Source organism: Furipterus horrens, unplaced genomic scaffold (assembly GCF_987537825.1).
Source record: "Furipterus horrens unplaced genomic scaffold, mFurHor1.1.pri manual_scaffold_19, whole genome shotgun sequence".
NCBI classification, from domain to species: domain Eukaryota; kingdom Metazoa; phylum Chordata; class Mammalia; order Chiroptera; family Furipteridae; genus Furipterus; species Furipterus horrens.
Window position 1 is genome coordinate 3546210 of NW_028327189.1, and position 17538 is coordinate 3563747.

At 40.1% G+C, this 17538-nt stretch overlaps 1 protein-coding gene across 4 annotated transcripts in view; it reads left to right on the forward strand.

Moving 5' to 3' along the window:
* Positions 1-13838: 13838 nt before the first annotated feature.
* The window catches only part of LOC149990290 (eukaryotic translation initiation factor 1A, X-chromosomal-like), a 47120-nt gene continuing 43420 nt past the window's right edge, over positions 13839-17538 (forward strand). Inside the window, exons 1-2 of one of the 4 annotated variants that reach the window (XM_090265484.1) lie at positions 13839-13924; positions 14127-14232. In XM_090265484.1, coding sequence (XP_090121610.1) covers positions 14217-14232 — 16 coding nt within the window. In that variant the 5' untranslated portion in view covers positions 13839-13924; positions 14127-14216. Of the gene's footprint in view, positions 13925-14010; positions 14233-17538 lie in introns of those variants that run through there. The other 3 variants (XM_090265485.1, XM_090265488.1, XM_090265483.1) reach the window with 3 other exon arrangements.

The window sequence follows — 17538 nt, forward strand, 5'->3', positions numbered from 1 at the left end:
TTCTTATTTCTGTTTCATCTATCTCTCTTTGGGGATTCCTTTGTCCGTTCATTGGAAGGTTGTTTCTGTGTTTCCCCATGTTAGATTCTTTTATTTTTTTTTTTTTGTTTCTTAGATTTGTCTGCTTTTATTTCTCATTTTCATTGTATGATATTTTGTATAGGAGAGCTGGGGGATTCAGTGTTGCAGTCTCTGATCTCCTGAGCTTGATGCTGTTGGGATGCCCTTTATGTTGTTTGTTTAAGCTGTCCTGTTGTATTTCAGTCACTCTTTGGTGGAAAGTCCCCTCTGCCTAGTTGATTGAGGGTCACTCTGTCTACCTTGTCTTGATTCTTTTGTTGAGATGCTGTTAAAACACAAACACATAACCCGGGCAAGAAACCCACACCCTCAATAATATTCCTTACCCAAAATCAGACCACCAGCAGCAAATGAGCCAGTATTAATATAGAAGAGGTTAAGACTATTATACTATATGAAAAACAGATAAGAGTTGTTTTGACTGAAAGAAAGATTATCTTTGAGAGGGAAGATGGTAGAATAATAATAGTAGCAAGTAACATCAAACCTAAATAAGACAGTAAGTAATATTTACATTGTATGTTGAAAAAGAGAGAGTAGAATGCAGAACGAAGTCAAGAAGTGGAAGCATATAATATTAGGTTTATATACTATGTATTTAGTGTGGAGAGAGGATAAACAAAACAGACCCCAAAAAACATTCAAGGAGAATAGAAGGGAGAGAAAGTAGAAAACAGATTAAAGAAAGAGTTTTTTCCCAGTACAACTTTTGGGCACTGTCTTCTTTTTCTAGATCTGCCCCTGGTCAAAATTTGATGGGTTTCAAATCTTCTTTTCTGGCTGGCTTGCTGTGAGGAGATCTAGCTGGATTCTGAGGCTGCTATTCTCTCACTCGTGGGCCTGCCACAGCTCTCTGCTGTGAGCCACTCTCAGTGAATCCCCTACCCTGTCCTGCAGCACCCTCCAGCCCTCCTCATGCTTGTCTAGCAATGCTGTTCTGCAGTTGAGCCAGTGTGCATGCCCATATTCCCTGCCCAGCCTCAGATCCTGTCTCTACTCTTTCTCCCAAAAAGTATCTGTGTTGCCTCCAAGCTGCAGTAGCGGCCTGCATTCCTGGCTGGTAGAGCCTTATTGTGTGCCTGCATGTACCTCTTGCCTGTCTGGGGTCCCTACCAGGTGTGCGGTTCCACCGCAGCTTTCCCGTATGGGCCCCTCTCCACGGCTCAGTTCTGCTTTTTTGTTTGGTGGAGCCTTGGTGCAAGTGCCCAGGGGGAAGGGTTGCCAGCCAAGATTGCCGGCCCAGGGATTCTTCACCTAGACTCAGTTCATACAGTTTCTCACAGTCCAAGCTGTTCACTGTCTTCCCACACCTCTAGCTCTTTCACCAAACTTACTCACTGACTCCCTCTGGGACTTTGCTGGTCAGGGTGCCTATGGCAGGAAGAAGTTTCCAAGCAGATCCTCACTAATGAGCTGGTCAGCAGCTGCCCCTTTCAGCTTGGAGAATGCGGGCCAAATTTTCTGTCCTCTCCCATGCTACTTTCATGCTCCCATCCCTGTTCATCCTATCTGAAATCCATACTCACTCACTCCAATCCGTGTTTGTACTCCAAGTCCTTCCGTGATAGGAGCAAGCAGACAAGACTGCTACGTACTCTGCCGTCATCTTATTTTCAGAATGTCAATTCTTGCCTATCATAGGCAACATAATACTAAAGACACTAGTCCTAGCAAATAGGCAAAATAAATTTTAAAATCATCAAACTGAAAAAGAAAAAATCTTAGCTTTTGTGAGAGCATGGATGGACTAACAGCATTATGCTAAGGGAAATTAACCAGTCAGAGAAAGACTAATAGCATATAATCTCATTTATATGTGAAAACTAATGAACAAAATAAACTAACAAAGTAGAGAAAGGCTCATGGACACAGAGATCAGACAGAGCTGTCAAAGAAGAGGGTTTTGGGGTGGGTAAGAAAGTTGAAGAAATTAAGCAAACAAACAAAAAAGACCCATGGTCACAGAGAACAATATGGTGATTGCCAGAGGAAAGGCAATTGGTAGAGGGAGAGGAGGATAAGGAAAACAAATGTGGGTGGAAGTAGAATTAGAGTGTGAACACACAATACAAAATACAAATTATGTATTTTAAAATTGTACACTTGAAAGCTATGTAATTTTATTAACTGATGTCACTTCAATTAATTATATTTGTTTAAAGTGAGAAGTAAAACTTTTTTCAAATGACACAAAAATTTAAAAACAACCGTATTTACAATTGACAAAAATACCTAATAATAAATGTATTCAAGGAAACAAGCTTGTACTCAAAAACTACAAGACATTTCTGAAAGAATATAAACAGATGCAAATAAATGTAAGGTTATAGTGTGCTGATAGAATTAACATAATTAAAATGTCATTACTATTATTTTTATCTTTAAGAAACTCCATACTGTTTTCCACAGGGGCTGCACCAGTCTGCATTCCCACCAACAGTGCAGTAGGGTTTGCTTTCCTCTCCATTCTTGCCAGCACTTGTTGTTTGTTGATTTGTTAACTATGGCCGTTCTCACCAGTGTGAGATGGTGTCACATTGTGGTTTTAATTTGTATCTCAGATAATTAGTTATGTTGAGAATTTTTTTATATGTCTATAGGCAATATGTATTACCCAAATATATCTACAGAGTGAATTAGATTCTTCTTTAAATGCCCCAAATAAGCAAAGCCATTTTCAGAAAAAGAACAAAGTTGAAGGCATCATGCTGCCCAATATTAAACTATACTGCAAGGCTTTAAGAATCAAAACAGCTGAGTCCTGTAATAATATAAAAAATATATATATATATAAATCAATGGAAGACAATAGAGAACCTAGTAATAAATTTTTGCCTACATATATCAATTAAGGTATGAGAAAGGAAGAAAGAATATACAATGGGGAAAATAAAGTCTGATGCTGGAAAAACTGGACAGATTCTTTACATGCAAAAATGACACTAGACCACCTGCTTACACTGTTCAAGAATGAACTCATAATGGATCAAAGACAAATATAATAAATGAAATAATGAAGCTCCTAGGAAAAAAAACACAGTTAACAATTAGATGTCGGTCTTAGCAATATGTATATTTTTTTGTGTATGTCCTCCCTGGAAAAGGCAACAAAAGCAAAAGCAAATAGGGCTTCATACTACAGAGAAAACCATCAACACGATGAAAAGTCAGTCACTTTGGGCCAAGATGGAGGTGTAGGTAGACACATTGCACCTCCCTCGCAACTAAGAAGGAATACACAACTCTCTCAAAACTAAAAAACAATGAGAATTTCCAGAAAATTGAACTACATAGAGGTTCATCAAACAAAAGAATAAAGAAGAAAAACTCTGCCAGACAGGTAGGAGTGTTACAGAAAATCCCTGGAGTTTGTGTCTGCGGGATGGGGAGAAGGAAGCAGCTTTCAGAATGCCTCCACACACCTGAGGCTGGTGGCTGGTGTCTTTCATTATGCAAAACTGCTTGGATGCTTCCGGGGCCTCAGGTGGATGGGAGGAGTCTTGGACCAGGGGCACACAGAGCCTATGTGGCGTTCTGTGAATGGTCAGAACTGTTGGTGGCACCCACTGCATCAGAGGATGCAGTCAGGGATATATAGGAAGCTGCAAACACTTTAGGGCGGCACGCTCTGGGACTGTCTCCCTCGCTGGCGGATGTTTCCAGGGGTGCTCTGGAGAAGGAGAGGAGATCCACGCGGTTTACAGAAAGAAGACAGTTTGCAAGGAGGCTGAGGATCCCGGCGGTTTTGTATTGAGAGCTGAATGGCACCACAGCACAGAAAGGACCTCCCCAATCAGATTGAATGATTGGCAGCCGCTGGTAGAGCTGAACTGTGTTTGGGAAGTAGGGAAACGGTGTTTCTGACCTTCCTAAAACTGGCTAGGTTTAGTAGGGGGGAGGCAAGGATATGTGTAACTGTTAAATAAACAATTTTCTTTTCATGTGACTGAACTATTAAGAGTTGTAATTCTGGTGGTGGGCAACCAGACCCCTAACTAAAGAGCCCATGGGTTTGTTTTCAATTGGAGCAGTCCAGGGGTTCTGTAACAGGAGGGGCAGAGATGGGACAGAGAGGATGCGGCGAGGTGGCAGCAGCAGCTCAGGCAGTTGTGCAGAGACTGAGGCCATGGCAAAAAGTTTGATCACACATTTTAAAAGTACACAGGGAAACCTAGGAAGTGATTCCAGCCCCATACAAAAGACTGCAGCTCATGGTTCCTGTGCTGGGGAAAACAGAGCCACATTCTTCTGACTGTGAAAACTAGTGGGAAGTGGAAGAGAGGAAAAAACTGCCGGTCTCTCAACAGGTGAGTGGCATAGTTCCCTCTCAGAGCCATCCCCTACATAAAGCACCACAATGTCATGAAACAGGTTACTCTGCATTGATGAATACAAAGGTACAATGGGAAAAAGGACAATGAATAAGTACCTATCAATAATAATCTTAAATGTAAATGGATTAAATGTCCCAATCAAAAACATAGGGTAGGTGGATGGATAAGAAAACATGACCCACATGTATGCTATATACAAGAGGCCCACATCAGAACAAAAGATCTACACAGACTGAAAGTGAAGGTATGGAAAAAATATATTCCAAGAAAAGGACATAAACGAAGCAGGGGAGGCACTACTTATATCCAACAAAATAGATATCAAAATAGAGACCATAAAATGACAAAGGAGACTGAATAATAACTAAAAGATTAACCATTCAAGAAGATATAATGTTTGTAAAAATATATGCACCCAACATAGAAGCACCTAACTATATAAAGGAAAGTCATGCAGTACTTCAAAGAAATATATTGACAACACATACTAAGAGGAGGGGATTTTAACATGCCAATGTGAACAATGGATAAAATTTCCAAGCAAAGAATTAACAAAAATATTGTGGCATTGTAAATACTCTAGATCAAATGGACTTCATTGATAAATAGAAAACATTTAACCCTAAGAGGCAAAATATGCATACCTTTCAAAGCACATGTAACATTTTCAAGAACAGATCACATGGTAGAACACAAAACAAAGCTTAATAAATTCAAGAAAATTAATATGATATCAATTATTGTCTTGGATAACAATGGCTTGAAACTAGAAAGCAACCCAGGTATGTGCTCTGAGCAGCAATCAAACCAGAAAGATTTTGGTTAGAAGGCCAGGACTCAATCCACTGAGCCACACCAGCCTGGGGCTCTTCCTAATATTTTTCTTACATACAAGTATTCTGCAATGAGCATGTATTTCTTTTATTATTAAAAAAATAATCAGAATATGGTATCCAAGACTGGTTCCTGGAAGAACATGGCAGGTGAGTGAGGAGAGGCTGCCCTTGCTCGCTCCTGAGACTGGTCGATAGTTTCAGGTGAATGTGGACAGAGTATCTGTTGGCATATGGATACTCACAAGAGTTGAGCCTTGGCGCTGTGGGCAGCAGAGGAGGCCACCTTTGTGCGACCTTTCTGGCAATGTGTGTGGAGGAGACACAGGAGAGGCGTGGGTTCTGGCTGGCTTGGACCCCTAGGCAGTGGCCAGAGGAGCACAAAGTTTTCTCAATGCCCCTGGGTCTCCCCTGAGGGAAGTAAGAGGTGGAGATCCAGACTGTGCCTGCCAGTGGAGCCAGGAGGTGGCCAGGTGACATCTGGCTCTGGGAGGCAGGGAGCAGCAGTTGTTTTTATTTTTTATTTTTTGTGGTTTGGTTTTTTCTTTTTCTCTTTTTCTATTTAAAAAAATTTATTGTTTTTTGCAGATAGGGAGGGAAGGCTAGGGACAGGGAGAGATCCTTGAGGAGCGTGCACACAGGAGCCCACTTGCAGGAATGTGCTAGGCCCTCATACCCACTGCCATCCAGTGGAGTGGAATGTTTCTGGCCTGCCCACATGCCAGAAGACGGATCGCTACAAGACCACACGAACACCAGCTAGTGCTGAGAGTGGTCCCAGCACGCTCACATGCTGGAGCGGGGAATCTGCTGGCGGCATGCACGCCAGTCAGCGTGGCGCAACACCTCCAGCCCACCCACCCACCAGAACAGGGAATAGCTACCAGTCCATGTGCATGCCAGCAAGCATGAGGAAAAGCCCCCACTCACTAGCATGGGAAAATGCTCCTGGCCTGACTCCCCAGCACCTTCCCACAGCCCCAGCCTGCCTGCCAGCTGGCAGAGAAAAGCTCATTACACACGCTCAACCTGGGCTGCAGCTGAAAGAAGGTGAAATGAACTAGAGGAGCTTTGGAAAACTTTGGATGCTGGCTCTGGAGAAAAAACTGGAGGAGTAGCAGACCAGATTCCAGGGCAGATTGAGCCTCAGTGCTACAGGAGAATTCTCATAAGCAGTATGCTCCCCTCCAAGAGGCATCAGCCAGAGGGAGCTCAAACACCGCCAGAAGTGGGCAGAGGGACTCTCAGCCAGCTAATTTAAAGGAAGGACCCACAAAAGAGCACACAACAAACAAAACCAAAATACTATTGGAGAGTCCAAATAAAAGACATAAAGAGCATCCCAAGAACATCAAGATAAGGAGATCAAGGAGTCTGCACCACTGAATAACACAGATTTCTACCACAGATGGTCACTCTACAAAGGCAGGAAGAAAAAGCAGATCAATCTAAGAAGCAGAAACAAGACCAGTGCCCAAAGGGGAGGCAGAATAACACCCCACCAAACAGAAACAACACCCCAAGAAAAGGAAAGGAGGAATTCCCATAAGGAGGGATAGATGAGATAGAAGCAAGCAAACTCTCAGACATGGAATTCAAAACAATAGTAATGAGGAAGCTCAATGAACTCAATAAACTCAAAGAAACTACAACAAACTCCAGAGAAACTACAAAGAACTCCAGGGAAACTACAAGGAACTCACAGAGAATTAAACAAGCATGAAAAAGGACATAGAAGCTATCAATAAGAGCCAGGAGGAAATGGAGAATACGATCTCTGAATTGAAGAACACAGTAGAAGGAATTAAAAGCAGGCTAGAGGAAGCAGAAGATCGGATCAGCGAGCTGGAGGACAACGTACACAAAAACTCCCAGACAATTCAACAAAATGAAAAAAGACTGAACAAGACTGAAGAGGTTCTAAGACAGCTGCAGGACAACATGAAAGGTAATAATATCCGTATCATAGGAATTCCAGAAGGAGAAGAAGAAGAGCAAGGGATAGAAAACCTCTTTGAGAAACTGACAGAAAACTTCCCTCACATGAGGAGAGAAAGAGTCACCAGGTAGTCCAGGAAGCACAGAGGGTCCCAATGAAGATGAACCCAAACAGGCCCACCTCAAGACACATCATAATTAAAATGGCAACATTCAAAGACAAAGAGATAATGCTAAAAGCAACAAGAGAGAAACAACTAATAACATACAAGGGAGCTCCAGTAAGGCTATCATCAGATTTCTCAGCAGAAACACTACAAGCCAGAAGGGAATGGCAAAAAATATTTCAAGCAATGAAAAACAAAGGCCTACAACCTATAATACTCTATCCAGCAAAGCTCTCATTCAAAATGGAGGTTGAAATAAGGAGCTTCCAAGACAAAAGAAGGCTAAAAAAATACCTCCCATCCAAACCAGCAATGCAAGAGTTGCTAAAGGGTCTGATTTAAGAAGATAAAGAAACAGAGAGAGACAGAGAAAAACATGAGTACAAAGGGGAAAAATGACAATGAATAAGTACTTATCAGTAATAACCTTAAATGTAAATGGATTAAACGCTCCAATTAAAAGACATAGGGTAGCTGAATGGATTAGAAAGAATGACCCGCATATATGCTGTCTACAAGAGACACACCTTAGAACAAAAGATCTACACAGACTGAAAGGGAAGGGATGGAAAAAAGTATTTCAAGTCAATGGACATGAAAAGAAAGCCAGGGTAGCAATACTTACATCGGACAAAACAGATTTCACAGCAAAGTCCATAAAAAGAGACAAAGAAGGGCATTTCATAATACTTAAGGGAAAAATCCATCAAGAAGATGTAACCCTTATAAATATATATGCACCCAACTTAGGAGCACACAAATATATAAGGAAAATTTTGAAAGACTCCAAGAAAGATATAGACAGCAACACACTCGATCTTTGAAGCAAAGAAACACTGAACAACTCTCTAGATCAAATGGACTTGGTCAATATATATAGAAGTTTTCACCGCAAAGAAGCAAAATATACATATTTCTCTAATGCACATGGAACATTTTCAAAGATAGACCACATGGTAGGACACAAAACAAGCCTCAATAAATTCAAGAAAATTGAAATTATATCAAGCATCTTCTCAGATCACAATGGCTTAAAATTGGAAATCAACCTCAAGGAAAAAACTCAAAAACATTCAAACTCATGGAGAATGAATAACATGCTATTAAATAATGAATGGGTTAACAATGACATCAAGGAAGAAATCAAAAAGTTTCTGGAAACTAATGATAATGAACACACAACAACCCAAAACCCATCGGATACAGCGAAAGCAGTCCTGAGAGGAAAGTTCATAGCAATACAGGCCTACCTAAGAAAGCTAGAAGAATCTCTAATAAAAAATTTAACCTTACAGCTACAAGAACTAGTGGAAGAAAAACAAGCAAAGCCCATATCAAGTAGAAGGAAGGAAATCATCAAGATCAGAGCAGAATTAAATGACATAGAGTCTAAAGTAACAATTCAAAAGATCAACAAAAGTAGGAGCTGGTTCTTTGAAAAGATAAACAAAATTGACAAGCTTTAACCAGGCTCATCAAGATAAAAAGAGAGAGGACCCAAATAAATAAAATCAGAAACGAAAGAGGAGAAATCACTACTGATACAACAGAAATACAAAGGATGATAATAAATTATTACGAACAACTGTATGGCAAGAAATTTGACAACCCAGAGGAAATGGACAAATTCCTGGAAACCTATAGTCTTCCCAAACTGAATCAAGAAGAAGCAGAAAGTCTGAATAGACCAATAACAGCTAGTGAAATTGAAGCAGTAATCAAAAAACTCCCAGCACACAAAAGCCCTGGACGGGATGGCTTCACAAGTGAATTCTACAAAACATTTAGGAAAGAACTAACTCCCATCCTCCTCAGACTATTCCAAAAGATACAAGAAGAGGGAAGACTCCCAAACTCGTTCTATGAACCCGGTATAACCCTAATTCCAAAACCAGGTCAAGACACAACAAAGAAAGAAAACTACAGACCAATATCGCTGATGAACATAGATGCTAAAATCCTCAACAAAATATTGGCAAACCGGATCCAGCAACACATTAGAAAGATCATACACCACCATCAAGTAGGATTCATCCCAGGGATGCAAGGATGGTTTAATATTCGCAAATCAATAAACGTGATACACCACATAAACGAAATGAAAGACAAAAACCACATGATCATATCAATAGATGCGGAAAAAGCATTTGATAAAGTACAACACCCATTTATGGTAAAAACTCTCAGCAAAATGGGAATAGAGGGAGCATACCTCAACATAATAAAGGCCATATATGAGAAACCTGAAGCCAACATCATACTCAATGGGCAAAAACTGAGAGCATTCCCCCTGAGATCAGGAACAAGACAAGGCTGTCCGCTCTCTCCACTCCTATTCAACATCGTCTTGGAAGTTCTAGCCACAGCAATCAGACAAGAAAGAGAAATAAAAGGCATCCAAATTGGAAAAGAGGAAGTAAAATTGTCATTATTTGCAGATGACTTGATAGTGTCCATAGAAAACCCTATAGACTCCACAAAAAAACTACTCAACCTAATAAGTGAATTCGGCAAAATAGCAGGATACAAAGTCAATATTAAGACATCGAAGGCATTTTTATACACCAACAATAAAAACTCAGAGATAGAAACTGAAAGAAAAATCCCATTTACCATAGCAACAAGAAAAATAAAATACCTAGGGATAAACTTAACCAAGGAGGTAAAAGACCTGTACTCAGAAAACTATATAACACTGAAGAAAGAAATTAAAGAAGATACAAATAAATGGAAGCATATACCATGCTCATGGATGGGAAGAATCAACATCATTAAAATGTCCATACTACCCAAAGCAATTTATAGATTCAATGCAATCCCTATAAAATACCAGCAACATATTTCACAGACCTACAACAGATACTTCAACAATTTATATGGAACCAAAGCAGAGCCCAAATAGCCACAGCAATTTTGAGGAAGAACACAGGAGGAGGAATCACAGTACCTGATATCAGACTATACTACAAGGCCATGGTAATCAAAACAGTCTGGTACTGGCATAAAAACAGACATATAGATCAATGGAACAGAATAGAGAGTCCCGAAATAAACCCAGGTTCATATGGTCAACTAATATTTCACAAAGGGGAAAAGAACATCAAATGGAATGAAAAGATCCTCTTCAACAAATGGTGTTGGGAGAACTGGACAGGGACATGCAAAAAAATGAAACTAGACCACCAACTTACACCATACACCAGAATAAATTCAAAATGGATCAAAGACTTAAATGTAAGCCGTGATACCATAGAAGTCCTAGAGGAAGAAATAGGCAGGAAAATCTCAGATATCCCACGTAGCAACATTTTCACTGATATAGCTCCTAAGGCAAGGGAAATAAAGGAAAGAATAACCAAATGGGACTACATCAAACTAAAAAGTTTCTGCTCAGCTAAAGAAAACATCAGCAAGATGAAAAGAAACAAACATATGGGAAAATATATTCTCCAATGACATCTCAGACAAGGGATTGATCTCCAAAATATGTAAAGAACTCATAAGACTCAACACCAAGAAGACAGACAACCCAATTAAAAAATGGGCAAAGGACCTGAACAAACACTTCTCCAAAGAAGACATACAGAGAGCCCATGGACATACGAAAGTATTCTCCACATCACTGGCCATCAGAGAGATGCAAATAAAAACCACAATGAGATACCACCTCTCACCAGTCAGAATGGCCATCATCAACAAATCAACAAACAACTTATGCTGGAGAGGATGCGAAGAAATGGGAACCCTGGTGCATTGCTGGTGGGAATGCAGACTGGTGCAGTCACTATGGAAAACAGTTTGGAATTTCCTCAGAAAACTAAAAATGGAACTGCCTTTTGAACCAGTAATTCCATTGCTAGGATTATATCCGAAAAATCCTGAAACACCAATTCAAAAGAACCTATGCGCTCCAATGTTCATGGCAGCACTATTTACAACAGCCAAGTGCTGGAAACAACCTAAATGCCCATCTGTAGATGAGTGGATCAAAAAACCGTGGTACATTTACACAATGGAGTTCTATGTAGCAGAAAGAAAGAAGGAACTTCTACCATTTGCAACAACATGGACGGAACTAGAGAAAATTATGCTTAGTGAAATAAGCCAGGCAACGGAAGAAAAATACCTTATGCTGTCACCTATTACAGGACACTAATGAACAACACAGACAAATGAGCAAAATTGAACCAGAGCTATGTAAACAAGAAGTAGACTAACTGTAACAAGGGGGGAGGGGAGGGGGAAAGAAGGGGGTAAGAAGGGGAAGGTCAAGTCAAAAACATGTATAAACGACCCACGGACATGGGTAACTGAGTCGGGACTGAATGTGGGTGAAGGGAGAGGCAGGATGCAGAGAAGCAAGAGGGGGAAAAAAGTGAGACAACTGTAATGGAAAAACAAATTTTTTTTTTTTTAGTGGGGGAGAAATAAAAATATGAAGAATGGAAATGCCAGTTCAGCGAATATTAGGACAAAGATTTTTCTTCACGTTGTATATTTTTCTCCCTATTTGAACCCTCCAGAGTTTGGCATTCTAAACAAGTAAGTAATGACATAAGTTTCTTTGCATAGAACTAATAAGACCAGTTGTTAATAGAGGTTCCTTTTTTTTTGACCAAATCTTTGACTGGAATGTCAAGCCTAAAGGAGACATGCTTGGGCTCAGGTTGTTACCAAAAAGCCCTGAGGAACGGGGAATGACTTTCAAAAGTAATAAAAGGCCGCGAGATAAAAGGCCTGGTACCATGGTTGGTTGTGCGGTCCACAGCAATCTCTCCAGGGAAGGAACGAAGGTTGTTTTCCTGAAAGATGGCTAGAAGGGACCTTACGGCACAATGAAAAACCAGAAAGACTTGGAAAGGACAGGTGTGTACAGGCAGGGATGAATGCCAGGTATGTGGCTCAGCTTCTGTGCCCTGAAGAACAGACTGAGGGTCACCCTAAATATTCCTTGGGTAAGTTCCAGCAAAGCAGAACGGAAGATCATAAGTGATCATTTGCTGCTCTTATTATGTTTATGCAAATGAACAGGATAAATTAAAAATGGACTTAATGTAGTCCCTTTAAAGACAAGGAGGGTAATCTTAGGGAGAAAAATCACTATTCAAGGAAAATCACAATGATCAGTAGTAGATTATAAAATAGGGCAACTAACCATCTTAAGTGTCCACTGTAATTGTAATTGTTTTTCAAATTATAAATTCTTTAAGCCAAATACTTAACAGAGGATGGACCATAAATCTGGCTAGCATAGCCTAATGGTGTTTTTCCTGCACAGCAGACTTAGAAAGCATGTACCCCATTAAAAAATAAATCACCGTACCCAATAATAAAAGCCCTGAATCTCGACAAAAGGAGGGAGTTTTTGGAACTGAGAGAACTCACACTGGAACCCAGGAACCATCAGGAAGAACAGAACACAATAAGATTAAGTGATAGATTACTTGAAACAAAGGGGGCACTTGAAATGAAGCAGTGTTTTTTGGACCGAATCATACTAACACGTTATATATCCAACCAACTCCAACAATGTCAGAATATGGTAAAGATTTCTTCAAAGGTCTCAGGGTTTGCAACTTGAAACACAAGTAAGGTATAATGTGAGTGTTCCAGAGAAGAGAAAGCTGAGTTTTTATAGAATAAGTACATTTTTGAGAATAGGAAATCTTGCATTATTAGCCTCTGGATTGTTCTGAGATGGTAATCCTCTACATCAGGGATCCCCAGATCCATGCTGCCAGGAAAGTTCGTTTGAGCTGCACCTCCTGCCCGTTCCCTTTATACCCTGAATCTGGGCCCTGGTGCCATCAAGGTTGGGGACTACTGCTCTATATGAGTACTGGTCTGGATAACACATATGAGGTTTTCTGGATAACGGATGTGAGATCATCTGGATATTGTAATTCAGAGTGTAATAAAAGAGTTAGCTGAGTGTTTGATGTATATCCAGGCATTGATGCAATCCTGGAAAGTTCAAATGCTTAAGTTCCCAGGATAGATAAAATAACAAAAGAATAATTTTTCATGACATTTTATTTTGGTAATATAGCAGCTTGAGCTTAGTGAATCCATTTTATGTGTTAACTCTATTCCTCAGGTGGTAATTAAGTCACAATATAAAATTATAAAATAAACATTCCACACACCTTAAATTTAGACAATATTAGAATTATATTTTAATTTTTTAAGAAAGTAAACAAGAAAAGTATTAACAAACATTATACACGTAGGGAGTCTTGTTCTTTCCCAGTACGTGAAGTTAGCTGAGCATAAGAAAAGGTGTAAAATTCCGGTAAAGTGTTAGAGGTAATGAATCAGCCAGTAACTTGTGAAACTGGAAGACAGGATTGTTACAAAGCAGATGTCTGGATTCAATCACTAGTGGCGTTACGTCAATCAGTCTGCAACTAGTACGGCAAGGCTACAGATAAGCGTTGAGTTTGTCCCTCTGCTCCTCCCTCTCCCCAGGCCCACCCTTCCCCGCCCCTCTCCTATCTTCTCCGCTCTTGGCATCCTGCTTTGTCTTGCAGTCTTCACCTCATTTCCCCATTGGAATCTCTCACTCAAACAGGTATTAATCAACTGGTAGGCATGCGTAATACATGAGGGAAGCTAGGGGGTAGAAGGAAAGTTAGGGTAAAGGTCAGGTGAAGGCTCGGAAAAATGACGTAAACGACTGCGACGGCAGTGGCTGCGACGCTATTTGCTTATGCAGGAGTGTGGTGACCTGGCCGTCTACCTAGACCTCAGTTTTTACCTTGTCCTGCACGTAGTATCTGCGATTGTTTAGTCTGCTGGGCCCCTCGCTGGAATCGCCTTAAGGTATACACTACCGGAAACGACAGAAAGCGGCCCGTATCGTCATGCCCAAGAATAAAGGTAATTCCATGGAACCACGGTCTGTTCAGTCCAGGGCCATCAACCCGTATTCTAGAATAAACAGCGTTTAACAATCTTCCTTCCCGCCCGTGGCTGGGCGATTCCGGTGTTCTGGTTTCGGGAGTGGAGTATTTTGTGTTCATGCTTGGTCACATTGGGATGGGTCCGACGCCATTTTACAGGGCCTAGTGCGGCGAGATAGTAACCCGTGCGGAGACGTGGTCCTTCCGCACTTCCCAAGACTGATCTAAATCAGTTCTTAGGTTTTAATGGTAATTTTTACTTCATTGCTTTATATATAGGCGGTTAGTTATTGTTGAAGATATTACCTCTTCCTTGTTAAGAGTACGGGATTTCTTCATGCGTAGGTTAACCTCTATACTTCAGCCCTTCAGAGTTCAACATTGTTTTTTGAAAGTGTGTTACATACTTAGAAAAGTTTTCAGCTTTCGTTTCTACTATCGTTATGCTGTAACATTTTTACCTGCCCTCATTCTAATGCAAACCGTTTGCAAACTATCGTTCTGGAGAACAAGTTTACTTGGAAGTTCCAAAACTGGACACCTAACTTATGAAAAGAAGAACAATTGCACAATCATTTCTGAAAAAATAGTATGCTTTTTTACAGACAGGAGATCTTATGACATTATAGCAACCCTTATAATGCTTCGGCGGCTGTGGTTGCGGGTGGGGCAAGGACACAAGTAGAAACCGGAAAACGACAGAATAGCACCGTTTTACACAGCCCTCAAAAAGGATTTGATAATTCATTCTTTGGACACATACCTACTTATATATTCTCTTTCTACTAAGCATGTGGCTTCTGGGTTTCTACTTTTTCCCTCTTATACCTGTCACCATTTCTCTGTGCCTGCCTTAATCAGGGCACTGCTGTCTATAGATTCTTTTTGTACCAACGATTTTACTGGTAATTATTCTGGGAGAGACTGGGAGGGTCTTTAAGTATATATTAGAAAAGGCTTATAGCTTCCTTCTAACCTGTGTGATTCATAATTAATTCACAGATGACTAAATCCTTTAAAAATATGCTCACCATTATTTGTAGTGATGAGAGCTTCAGATACACAGCTCGTTAACAAATATACTCTAAAAGGAATGGTCCTGTTTTGTGGACACTATTACTGCAACTTGACACTTAATAATTGTTTAATAAATTTTCTTGGTGTTATTTCCCTGTGCTGACTCTGACTCCATCCTTAGATAAATGTTTCCCTCTTGGTACTCTAGGACTTGAAAACCAAATTCCAAAAAAAGATCCCATTACAAAATCTCTCCAAAACACATCTCATTAACTTAAGGAAGATCGTGAATTTTGGTTTAGTTTACTTGTTGAAAAGGGGCAAGGTAAAATATCTATATATATCTACGTATATATATATATAGGTATATATAATTTATTTATTTATTTTCTATTACAGTTATCCTATTTTTCCCCCATTGCTCCCCATAACCCTGCACACCCCTTCTTCCTCAGTAAATCCCCACTTCATTGTCCATGTCCATGGGTCATTTATAGTAGTTCCTTGACTAAACTCTCCCTTTTTACCCCACTTCTCGACCCCACCCCCCACCCCCGGTCTCTGTTAGTCTGCCCCTTGTTTACATGCCTTTGGTTCAATTTTGCTCATTTCTTTGTGTTGCTCATTAGTTATCTGTATTAGGTGATATCATATGGTATTTGTCTTTCGTTGCCTGGCTTATTTCCCTAAGCATAATTCTCTCTAGTTCCATCCATGTTGTTGCAAATGGCAGGAGTTCTTTCTTTCTGCTGCATAGTATCCCATCGTGTAAATGTACCACAGTGTTTTGATCCACTCATCTACAGATGGGCACTTAGGCTGTTTCTAGCACTCGGCTACTATAAATAGCACTGCTATGAACATAGGGATGCATAGATTATTTTGAATTGGGGTTTCAGGATTCTTCGGGTATAATCCTAGCAGTGGAATCGCTGGATAAAAAGGCAGTTCCATTTTTAGTTTTCTTAGGAAATTCCATACTGTTTTCCATAGTGGCTGTAGCAGTCTGCATTCCCACCAGCAATGCACCAGGGTTCCCTTTTCTCAACATCCTCGCCAGCACTTGTTTGTTGATTTGTTGATGATGGCCATTCTGACTGGTGAGAGGTGGTATCTCATTGTGGTTTTTATTTGCATCTCCCTGATGACTAGTGATGTTGAGCATTCTTTCATATGCCTCTGGACCCTCTGTATGTCCTCTTTGGAGAAGTGTTTGTTCAGGTCCTTTGCCCATTTCTTAATTGGGTTGTCTATCTTCTTGGTGTTGAGTCATATTAGTTCTTTTTTGGAGATCAATCCCATGTCTGAGGTATCATTGGCAAATATATTTTCTCATGCTGTTGGTTCCCTTTTCATCTTGCTGTTGTTTTCTTTAGCTAAGCAGAAACTCTTTAGTTTGATGTAGTCCCATTTGTTTATTCTTCCTTTCCCCTTGCTCTAGGAGATATATCGGTGAAAATGTTGCTACGTGGGATATCTGAAATTTTCCTGCCTATGTTTTCCTCTGGGACTTTCATGGTATCACGGTTTACATTTAAGAGTTTTATCCACCTTGAGTTTATTATGGCGTCTGGTGTAAGTTGGTGGTCTACTTTCAGTTTTTTTGGCACGTCCCTGTCCAGTTCTCCCAACACCATTTGTTGAAGAGGCTCTTTTCACTCCATTTTTATGTTCCTTCCTCCCTTGTCAAATGTTAATTGACCGTAGAGATCTGGTTTTATTTCTGGGCGCTCTGTTCTGTTCCATTCATTTATATGTCTGTTCTTATGCCAGCACCAGACTGTTTTGATTACCGTGGCCTTGTAGTATAGTCTGTTATCAGGAATTGTGATTCCTCCTACTGGTTATTCTTTCTCAATATTGCTGAGGCTATTCGGGGTCTTTATTGGTTGCATATAAATTTTTGGAGTATTTTTTCTAGGTCTGTGAAATGTGTGATTGGTATTTCAGTAGAAATTGCATTGGATCTGTAAATTGCTTTGGGTACTATGGCCATTTTAATGATATTAATTCTTCCCATCCATGAACACAGTATATGCTTCCATTTGTTTGTCTTTTCCTTAATTTCTTTCTTCAGTGTTATGTAGTTTTCTGAGTACAGGTCTTTTACCTCCTTGGTTAAGTTTATTCCTAGGTACTTTATTTTTCTTGCTGCTATACTAAGTGGGATATTTTTCCCTAGTTTCTCTCTCTGATATTTTATTGGACATCCTTGTCTTGTTCCTGATCTCAGGGGGAATGCTTTTTTAGTTTTTGTCCATTGAAT